The sequence below is a fragment of the Chinchilla lanigera genome, unplaced genomic scaffold, assembly GCF_000276665.1.
Source record: "Chinchilla lanigera isolate Chin_1 unplaced genomic scaffold, ChiLan1.0 scaffold00069, whole genome shotgun sequence".
NCBI classification, from domain to species: domain Eukaryota; kingdom Metazoa; phylum Chordata; class Mammalia; order Rodentia; family Chinchillidae; genus Chinchilla; species Chinchilla lanigera.
The window spans coordinates 747,812-759,126 of NW_004955470.1; the positions used below are offsets into that span (position 1 = coordinate 747,812).

General features: G+C 40.0%; 3 gene segments (V, D, J or C); all 3 read right to left on the reverse strand.

Moving 5' to 3' along the window:
• Nucleotides 1–268: 268 nt before the first annotated feature.
• On the reverse strand, nucleotides 269–815 carry LOC106146321. The segment is given in 2 exon segments: nucleotides 269–573; nucleotides 767–815. Coding segments are annotated over 2 exon segments (354 nt in total).
• A 4,366-nt stretch (nucleotides 816–5,181) lies between these two features.
• On the reverse strand, nucleotides 5,182–5,929 carry LOC102012950. The segment is given in 2 exon segments: nucleotides 5,182–5,599; nucleotides 5,799–5,929. Coding segments are annotated over 2 exon segments (372 nt in total).
• Nucleotides 5,930–10,437: 4,508 nt separating this feature from the next.
• On the reverse strand, nucleotides 10,438–10,943 carry LOC106150278. The segment is given in 2 exon segments: nucleotides 10,438–10,757; nucleotides 10,878–10,943. Coding segments are annotated over 2 exon segments (375 nt in total).
• Between the last annotated feature and the right edge of the window lie 372 nt (nucleotides 10,944–11,315).

Here is an 11,315-nt window from a genome sequence, read left to right on the forward strand (position 1 = left end):
ACATCAAATGCATATCTCATATGAGTCTGATCTGATACCAATAGCAGGGAAATTATTCCTGAATATGGCTATGCAACTAAGTCTGAAGAAAAGCTTAGCATTCAGCTGAAATCTTATCAGCAAGTTACGTTTCAGAATCATAAGATTATCAGACTGAGGCAGAAATGCTAGGACTCAGCAGATACCACAGCAGCGGTCCATAGAGGAAACAGCTGGTATGAGCAAAACAATGACCATGGTCTCAGGGAGGTTTTTGTTCCACGTTGAATCAGTGTGGGAACCCACTGTAATACTGGTAACAGTAATAAGCTGCAACATCTTCAGGCTCCAGGCTGCTGATGGTGAGAGTGAAGCCTGTCCCTGACCTACTTCCACTGAACCGGGCTCGGATGCCAGTGGCCCTGCTGGAGGCACCATAGATGAAGAGCCTGGGAGCCTGCCCAGGTTTCTGTTGGTACCAGTCTAAGGAGTTGCTAATACCCTGACTGGCCTTGCAGCTGAGAGTGGCTGTTTCTCCTAGAGACAAAGCCAGGGAGGCTGGAGACTGGGTCAACAGGGCTTCTCCAATGGAATCTGAGATTGAAAAATAAAACAGAAATGTCACCCATGTAATCTAGGTCATACAAGTTGTCTTCTCAGTAGAGCTAAACTCATTGATCTCCATTAAACTTTGATGACTTCTTATTGAACAGAGATGCTAGTACTGAACATAGGAGCAAACATTCAGTTTTCACAGATATGCAAAAATATCCCACATAGCCCTCACCTTGGACCCAGAGTAACAAGAGACACAGGAGTTGAGCCAGAGCTTCCATGGTGCACGCTAGGTCCTCCCTGGTGCAGATCTTCCCCGGAGCCTTGGTACAGGCAATTATATGGGCTCTGAAGAGCAGTGGGTGTTGGGAGGAGCATGCAAAGCAGCAGGAACTGGGTGAGCTGAGCTTGCAGCTGCAGAAACACTGGCCTCTCCTTGTCCACATTTGAGCAAGCCATGCCCAGGTGGTCAAGCCAGAAGGCCCTTGGCTCAACCTGAGCACAGCATTTTTCCTCTGTGGTCACAGAACTTGCTATTGTTGTCTTCCTATCTTACCAAACCTCTACACTCAGCCAGATGGTGTTCAACACCAACCTATTAAGAACAAGATAGAAGCCTATAGGGCTGTTTCTCTCCACCTCTAATGTGTCTCAACATCTCCCTGGGTACATAATTGTGTCTGGTTGAAATAGGGCTTTGGTTGATATTTTTCTTGCAGACATTCTTCTCCTTTGCAGTTTTGCAGTGTTTCCCAGGGTCCTTGATGCAGCCTTACCCTTCTGAGAATTTGCAAAGGGCAATAATCCTTTAGACTCAGTAGTATAGGTCAGTGGAGAACCACAAAGGCACAGATGAGCAGCACTGGGTCTCCTTTTCTTCAGCAAATGATACCATTTCACTGAAATTAGAAATAGAAATTTTCATGCAGGCAATGAACTATTTCCTGGGTGATTCTCCATGTCATTTTATTACAATGCATCAATCAACCCAAACTCCGATCCTTTCACCTTAACAATCTTGGAGAACTCTGTTTACACTTGTAATAAAGTCTCTAAAAACATCATATTCACTAGTAAAATTTTGAGTATTTTATCCTTCAGAAAAGGAAAAATAAAGGCATGTCCACTTTTATCACTTTTATTCAAAATTATACTGACGGTGCTAGGAAATTCAATAAGAAGATAAAGTAATACAGTTTGCAAATTAAAAAAGCAATATCTTCACATTCTTACAACAAAATTTTCACATAAATTCCCAAACACAGAACCAAAAATCACTAGAAAAATAATTTCGTTCAGGCTCTGGGTTCTCTGTCCGTACATGCACTATGTCTTGTAAATTAAAATACACTGAGATAAATAGAGTTTTTTCCCATGTTTATCAAGTAGAAAACTTGGCATTATTATAGTTTAATTTTTTCAAAATTTGTATCTATACACAAACGCATTTCATGCACCAAAGTCCAATCAGTCTACAAATCATTTATTTAAATTGATGGGCAGTTTCTAGAATATATAAGACACATCAAAGGACCTAGGAGAGGCAGAAAAATTTTATGGAAAAAAAAAAGAGAATATGAGGGATGGGGATATATGTCAGTGGCACAAGCACCTGTCTGGCAACACAAGGTCCTAAGTTTGATTCCTGGTACCAAAAAGAGAAAAAAAACCAATACAATAGAATAGAATATGAATAAAATTATATTTTCCGAATTTTATAGGGAATGGGGATATAGCTCAATAGCAGAGAATAAGACCCTGGGTTCGACCTCCAGCACTGCCAACGTGAGGGGCAGATTACTGAAGAACATCAGTAAGACAGTGGTGTGCACCATAGGAGCAAAGATAAATAAACTGAACAAACAAAAAGGAAGAGTCCAGGAGAAAAACAGCTACATGTACATATTTCTATAAAGACAGTAAAGTTAATTATACGTTCATGTGCCATTTTTTTCCAATAAATGGTGAGAAGCAATGGGAAATGAAAATGAAATTAAGTGCACATTGGAAAAATTTTGATCCATATGACGTCAGGTAAAAATATGAATTAATGGAATATCACAGCCTTGTGTGTAAGAGTTTAGAAGCTTTGGGAGAAAGCACAAGAGAATAACGTTAGGCCTTAAAAGTAGGCAAACATTTAAATGGGACACAAACATGCACATACAGTCACAGGAGAGAAATATGGGTAAGTTAGAATTCGCTAAAAGTTATGAAAGAAATTACAGAAGACACAAATAAATGGAGAGGTAACCCATGCTCATGCATTGGAGGAATTAACACTGCTAAAATGTTCATACCATCCAAAGTGAATTACAGATTTAGTGTAATCTCTATCAAAATTAAGCTGGGAAAATTCCACTGGAATAACAAATTGTCCTGAAGAAGCAAAGCTTTTTCCTACCTTTTTTAAAACCAATTTCCTCTCAACCCCATGGACTCAGCAAACTCAGGTCTATCAGTTGTCACTATATATTAGATTTTCCTTCTCTAGAATTTCATACAAGGGAAGTTATATAGCCTCTATTCCTTCATGGCTTCCTACTTATGTGCAATATAGCTGTTTTTAGGTCAGTTCATGTTGTTCATGTACCAATAATGTGATCTTCTTTATTTCTGAGTACTGTGTAATGGATGGTGATATCATAATTTATTGCTTCATATGCTGTTGATGATTTAGATAGTTTTCACCTCAGGCTATTTTGAACAAAGCTAGTTTTAATAGTCTTGCACAAGATGTTGAGTGAACAGGTGTTTTCAAGCACGTTAGTCAGAGGCTTGAAAGTTCTACTGTTGGGTGTAACATGACAACATAAGTTTTTAAGACTCTGCCAAGCTATTCTCCTAGGAAGTCGTATGGTCAACATTTCCACCAGGAATCAATGAGCATTTAAAATGTGCACACTACTTGCTTTTGAAGATTTGGTGTACTTCATATGCAACAGTAACTAGAGGAGGTACAGTTCATTAGGGCATTTGTTAATTACCATTGTTCTATGTCTTGCATATTTTAGAATACTAAGAGCTCATCTTAATTAATACATTCTATTCAAGAGGCAGAATTTAGTAAAGAAAAAACTGGAGAGTAGGGATAAATAAAAACATCCCCTTAGTGAAATGAGGAAGTAGGGAATGGGCTACACAGAGAGAATGATTTCTACTGCTGAACCTGAGATTACTCTGGGAAAAACACTAGTATGAGGCTTGAAGACTGTGTCCCTACAATGAATGCAACCTCCACTGCTGCCATCATTTTGATTGGAAAAATAAAAAACATGCTAGTGGACCTATGATAACCATGCTGCTTCTTGTTGTCTTGCTAAAGAATTAAGTCCATTTTTTACACTGGGTTGAAAATCTGTGTTTATAGAAGGTGTTCAAGTCCTGCAGTCCTAAAAGCCACATACAAAGATGTAAAAATAAGGACAGGAGATATTCCTTTGCAGTACACAATGAATCCAGACCTTTCTTTCTTCACTTCTCAGAAAACAGATCAACAAGAGCAAAGGGACTTCCCTGACTGGTAGAGGAAGAAGACACTGAGCTAGGTTCAGTGAAAGAGTGAGTGGATCTGCATGATATAAAAAAGAACAGCAATTGGGACTGGGGATTTGGCTCAGCGGCAAAGCGCCTGCCTGGCAAGCACAAGGTCGTGAGTTCGGTTCCCGGTACCGGAGAAAAACCAAAAAAAAAAAAAAAAACAGCAAGAGTTCTGGTGTTCCACTTGTAAATTCAACTGACTGTATGAGCATCAGAATTTATATAAAGGGTGCATCAATAAAATCAACTGGAAAGAAAAAAGGAATTTAAAAATTCCTCTGCACGTTTAAAAATTACAAAACACTCTTAACATTCATCTCAAGTAATCTATACCTTTCTGGTGACCTCTGAGATGCAATCTATACTATTGAAAGCACTGTCATATTGCACAGTAAAGTATCTAACACCTTCACTAAGCCAGAATATTTGTGATAATAAGAGATGCTATAAAGGGAGTCTTGGTAGTAGCCAAATGTATTATTCATTATTTTTTATTTGTGTTCCATAGCAGTATATGTGAAGTTAAGCTTTTGAAAATCATCCATACAGTAAATGCCAAAATTTTATTTTTCAAAAAAATGAAAAATTACAAATTTCAAGGTATGATTGACTTACAGAAATTGGAGTTAAAAAAAGTTATACAGGCAGAAGACAGAAGTATTTGGAGCAGTAAAACAACACTGGGTCATCCCAAAATGTTGGACACATGTCATTATACAAGCATTTTCTGGTGAAATATTCAACATCAAAAGGCAACCTTAATGTGAACTATGGATCTTGAGTGGCTGCAACAGAACTGCAATTTATTGTGCTGATGTAGTGTATAGATGTAGGGGCTGGATGTAAAAGACACTTCTGCACTTCAGATAGTTTTGTGACTATAAGTCTCTAAAAGTGATGAAAATCTCTAAAAACTATTGCTTGGAATCCATAGAAGAGCTTTTCTCTTGCCATGTGATTACACAATGATGCCACAATCCACATGACTCCAGTGTACTTTGGATTGGTGTCCTTCATTAAAGCAGGACTGAGAAACTGAAAAGACAGTTACACAATAGAGGAACTCTCTGAGAACCCTTCTACCAAATCCTTCCAGTGACCTTCAAAGCCTGGATGCATCTGAAGAACTTGCTCTGCTGTTGGACACACCAAGAAGAGCAGCTGGGGCAGCCCAGCCTCACACTTCTGCTTCCCTGGGAGGTTTATGTCATGGCTTGTATCACTGTGGGAGGTGTACTCCAAGTTTGTAGACAGTAGTAAGTTGCAACATCTTCAGGCTCCAGGGTGCTGATGGTGAGAGTGAAGTCCGTCCCTGACCTGCTGCCACTGAACCTGTCTGGGATGCCAGGGGCCCTGCTGGAGGCACCATAGATGAGGAGCCTGGGAGCCTGCCCAGCTTTCTGCTGGTACCAGGCTAGGGCGCTGCTGACACTCTGACTGGCCGTGCAGCTGAGAGTGGCTGTTTCTCCTGGAGACAAAGCCAGGGATGCTGGAGACTGGGTCAACAGGGTTTGTCCAGTGGAATCTGAGATTGAAAAAAAAAAAAAACAGAAATGTCACCCATGGAATCTAGGTCATACCAACTGTCTTCTCAGTGGAGCTAAACTAATTGATATACATTGAACTTTAATAACTGTCCTTACTGTACAGAGACTCTAGTACTGAACACAGAAGCCAACACTGAGGTTTCATTGAAATGCAGAAATATCCCACATAGCCCTCACCTTGGATGCAGAGTAACAGGAGACAGACGAGTTGAGCCAGAGCTTCCATGGTGCACACAGGTCCTCCCTGGTGCAGATCTTCCCCGGAGCTCTGGCTCAGGCAATGATATGGGCTCTGAAGAGCAGTGGGTGTTGGGAGGAGCATGCAAAGCAGCAGGAGCCAGATGAGCTGAGCTTGCAGCTGCAGAAACACTGGCCTCTCCTTCTGCACACTTGAGCAAGCCATGCCCAGGTGGTCAGGCCAGAAGGCCCTTGGCTAAGCCTGAGCACAGCATGTCTCCTCTGTGGTCACAGAACTTGCTCCTGTTGTCTTCCTGTCTTACGAAACCTCTAGACTCAGGCAGATGCTGTTCAGTACAAACGTATTAAGCACGAGATAGAAGCCTACAAGATTGTTTCTCTCCACCTCTAAAATGTCTCATCATCTCCCTATGTACATAATTGTGTCTGGTTGAAGTAAGGCTTTGTATGAAATTTGTCTTGCAGACATTCTTCTTCCTTCCAGTTTTTCAATCTTTCCCAGGGTCCTTAACGCTGCTTTATCCTTCTGAGAATTTCCAAAGGGCAACAATTCTTCAGGCTCAGTAACCTAGGTCAGTGGACAACCACAACCTCACAGAGAAGCAGCACTGGGTCTCTCCTTCTTCAGCACATGATAGCATTTTGCTCAAATGAGAATTTGAACTTTCTGTGGAAGCAATGCAGTATTCCCTGAGTGATTCTCCATATCCTTTCATTACAATGCATCAATCAACCCAGACTCAAGCCCTTTCACCTTAACAGTCTTGGAGAACTCTGTTTACACTTGTAATAAAATCTCTAAAAACATCATATTCACCAATACAATTCTGAGTGTTTTATCCTTTGGAAAAGAAAAAATAAAAGCAAAGTCCACATTTATCTCTTTTATTCAAAATTATACACCAAGGTGCTGAGAAATACAATAAGATAAAGCTATAAAATTCACAAAGTGAAAGAGAAAAGGGATATCTTCCATACTTACAACAAAATTTTTGCATAAATTCCTAACGACTGAAGCAAAAAGCTTTACATAAATAATTTCACTCAGGCTCTGGGTTCACTGTCAATACACTCACTATATCTTTCAATTAAAAAGCATTGAGATAAAGAGAGATTTTTCCATGTTTATCAAGTGGAAAACTTGGTATTATTAAAATTAAATTTTCTCAAAAGATGTATGTATAAATAAATGTATTTCATACAATGAATTCCAGTCAGTCTACAAATGATTTACTTATGTCTGGTGGACTTAGCAACTTCGTGGAAGATGAAGTATGTAATGCAGCAACCATTGCTAATTCCTATCATTTTGTTTTGAGGTCATGTGCCATTTTTGTTGTTTTAGTGTTGTTTTGAATTTTTCTTAATTGTTGTTTCATTAGTTTTTTAATTTTTAAAATAAAAAAGTGACTAAATGGATGAGCAGTTTCCAGAATATACAAGAAAAATCAGAGAACCTAGGATAGGCACAAAAATTTTGAGGGATAAAAATAGAGTATGAGTGCTGGGGATATAGTTCAGTGGCACAAGAGCCTGCCTGGCAAGTGCAAGGTCCTGAGTTTGATTCCCTGTATAAAAAAAAATCAGTAGAATATGAATAAAATTCCATTTTAAGACTTTTATAGGGAATGGGGATATAGCTCGATAGTACAGCATAAGACCCTGGGTTCGACCTCCAGCATTACAAATATGGGTGGGGGGTTATGGAACAACTTCAGCAAGACAGTGTTGAGCACGATGAGAACAAAGGTAAATGAAATAAACAAGCAAAAAAAGAGTATGGGGAGAAAAGAGCCGCATATACACATTTCTACAAAGATAGTAAAGTTAATGTTACGTTCATGTGCCATTTTCTTCCATTACATGGTGAGGAGCAATGGGAAAGGAAAATGAAATTAAGTACATGCTGGAAAAATATTGATCCATAGGACATCAGGTAAAAATATGAATTAATGGAATCGTATCCTACAGGTACGAATTGCAAACTATCAGGACAAAGGCCAAGAGGATAAATTTAGGCCTTAAATGTAGGCAAACAGGGCCTAGGATATACCTCAGCCACATAAGCCCCTGCCTGGCAAGTGCAAGGTCCTCACTTTGATTTCCGGTACCAAAAAAAAAGAAAGAAAAGTAGGCAACATTTAAACAGGACACAAACAAGCACATAGAGTCACAGGAGAGAACTATTGGTAAGTTAGACTCCACTAAAAGTCATGAAAGTAATTGCAGACGACACAGATAAATGGAAAGAAATCCCATTCTCCTGTACTGGAGGAATTAACACTGCTAAAATGTTCATATCATCCAAAGTGAATTACAGTCAGTGTAAACTCTATCAAAATTACACTGGGAAAATTCCACTGTACTAACAAATTGTCCTGAATAAGCAAAACTTTTTCCTGCCTTTTTAAAAGCAATTTCCTCTCCACCCCATGGACTCAGCAAAGTCAAGTCTTTCAGTTGTCACTATAGATTAGATTTTCCTTCTCTGGAATTAACTACAAGATAAATGATAGATCTTCTATTCCCCCGTAATTCCAACTTCTGCACAAAATAATTGTTATTAGGTCCATTCATGCTGTTCAGGTACCAATGATGTGATCTTCTTTCTTTCCGAGTACTATGTAATGGATGGTGATGTCAGAATTTACTGCTTCATGCACTGATGACCATTTAGGTAGTTTTCACTTCAGGCTATTATGAACAAAGCTACTTTTAGTAGTCTTTCAGCAGATGTTGAGTGAACAGGTGTTTTCAAGTACCTTAGTCAAAGGCCTGAAAGATCCCACTGTTGGGTGTGACACGATGACAATAAGTTTTTAAGACTCTGCCAAGCTATTCTCCTAGGAATTCATATGGTCATCATTTCCACCAGGAATCGATGAGCGTTTCAGTTGTTCACACTACTTGATTTTTAAGATTTTGTTTAATTGGTACTCAATGGTAATTAGAGGAGGAAGAAGTCATTAAGGCATTTGTTAATTACTCTTTATCTGTGTTTGGCCAAACACAGAAAAAGAGTAATTAACAAATACTAAGAGCTCATCTTAATTAATACATTCTATTGAAAAGGCAAAACGTAGTAAAGAAAAAACTGGGGAGTAGGGATAAATAAAAACATCCCATGAATGAAATGAAGAAGTAGGGAACGGGCTTACAGAGAGAATGCTTCCTACTGCTGCATTTGAGATTTTTCTGGAAAAACATTAATAGGATGCTTGAAGACTGTGTCCCACCAATAACTGCAACCTCCTCTGCTGCCACCAGCTTGATTGGAAGAATAAAAGGCATGCTAAGGGCCCTACTTTTTCCATGGCACATCCTGTTGTCTTGTCAAAGAATTAAGTCTATTTTTCACACTGGGCTGAAATGCTGTGTTTATGGAAATTGTTCAAGTGCCACATTCTTAACAGCCACATATGCAGACATAAAAATAAGGACAGGAGATTTTTATTTCCAGTACACAATGAAACCACCTCCTTTTTTCTTCACTTCTCAGAAAACAGATCAACAAGAGCGAAAGGATTTCCCTGACTGATAGAGGAAGACACGAGCTAGGTTCATTGAGTGAATGGATCTGAATGATATAAAAAAGAGCAGTGAGAGTTTCTGTCTTCCTCTTGTCAATCCAACTGATCCTATGGGCATCAGAACTTATATCAAGGGTGCATCAATAAAATCAACTGGAAAAAAAATTTAAAATTTCCTCTGCATGGTTTAAAATTACAATAGACTCTTCACATTTAGTCCAAGGAATCTGTACCCTTCTGGTGACCCCTGAGACACAATCAATACTATGGAAGCACTCTTGTCTTGCATAGTAATGTATCTGACACCTTTATGAAGCCAGGATATTCAAGATAATAATAGGTGCAATGAAAAAAGTGGAAGTAGGAGCAAAATGTATGATTCATTGTTTCTTATTTCTGTGTTCCATAGCGGTATATTTTGAGATTAGCTTTGGAAAATCTTTCATACTGTAAATTCCAACATTTTATTTTTCCAGACAAAAAAATATAGACATGGTAAGACATGAATGACTTACAGAAATAGGAGGAAAAAGAAGATGCACAGGTAGAAGACAGTGGTATTTAGGGCAGTGAAAGAGCATTGGGTCATGTGGGATACATGTCACTATACATGTGTTTCCTGGTGAAATGTTCAACATCAAGACACAACCTTAATGTGAACCATGGGTGTTGATTGGTTGCAACAGAATTGCAATTTATTGTGATGTTGTACTGTGTTAGGGGTTAGGATATAAAAGACACTTTTTCACTTCTAGTAGTTTTGTGACTATAAATCTCGAAAAGTAATGAAAATCTTTAAAAGCCATTGCTTGTAATCCATAGAAGAGCTTCTCTCTTGCCGTGTGATTACAAAATGATGCCACATCCACATTACTCCAGTGTACGTTGGATTTGTGTTTGTCATTAAATCAGGACTGAGAAACCTAAAAGAAAGTTATGGAACAGGGGAGCTCTGCTGAATCCTTCTACCAAATACTTCCAGTGACCTCCAAAGCCTGGATGCATCTGAAGAACTTGCTCCACTCTTGGACACACCAGGAGGAGCAGCTGGGGCAGCCCAGGCTCACACTTCTGCTTCCCTGGGAGGTTTATGGCATGGCTTGTATCACTGTGCGAGGGTAACTATACTCTTGTTGACAGTAGTAAGTTGCAACATCTTCAGGCTGCAGGCTGCTGATGGTGAGAGTGAAATCTGTCCCAGACTCACTGCCGCTGAACCTGGATGGGACCCCAGATTGCAAACTGGTTGCATAGTAGATCAGGAGTTTAGGAGCTTGCCCTGGTTTCTGCTGATACCAGTTTAACCATTTGTTAACACTCTGACTGGTCTGGCAAGAGATGGTGACTGTGTCTCCTACAGATGCAGATAAGGATGGAGGCTGTGTCAACTGGATGTCACATCGGGCACCTGAAATTGGAAACATATCAATACTATCAGGATTATTCATGATCAAATAGGACCTCCATGAAACCTCAGGCACCTCTGACCAAGTGAGCTGAGTAAATTCCTGGTGCTGTCCTTCCTCACCTGCGACCCAGAGCAGCAAGAGGCCCAGAAACGGAGCGGAGACCCCCGTGTCCATGCTGTGTCCTGACTGGGACTGACTCCTACACAGGGTGAGACCTGCAGCCTATTAAGAATTCCTGAAGCAGCTGGCTGTGCTCTTGGGATATGCAAATGAGCAGGGCCGAGAGGGGTGTGGCCCAGCTGCAGGCGGGCTCATCTCAGGACAGGCTCAGTGTTCTCTGCGGTCCCTGTCCAGACCAGGGCAGCACAGATTTCACGCAGAGAATGTGTTTCTCCATTGGGCCACAGGACGGAATCCGGCTGCTCTCCCACGAGCGCAGTGAACTTGTTCTCATGTTTCAGAATGCTCTTTACTTGAGGACCACAGTGCTGTGTTATGATCCCTCTAAGAAGGAGGAATTAAGGGAAGCAAATGGGCTGTCTCAACCTCAGGGTAAA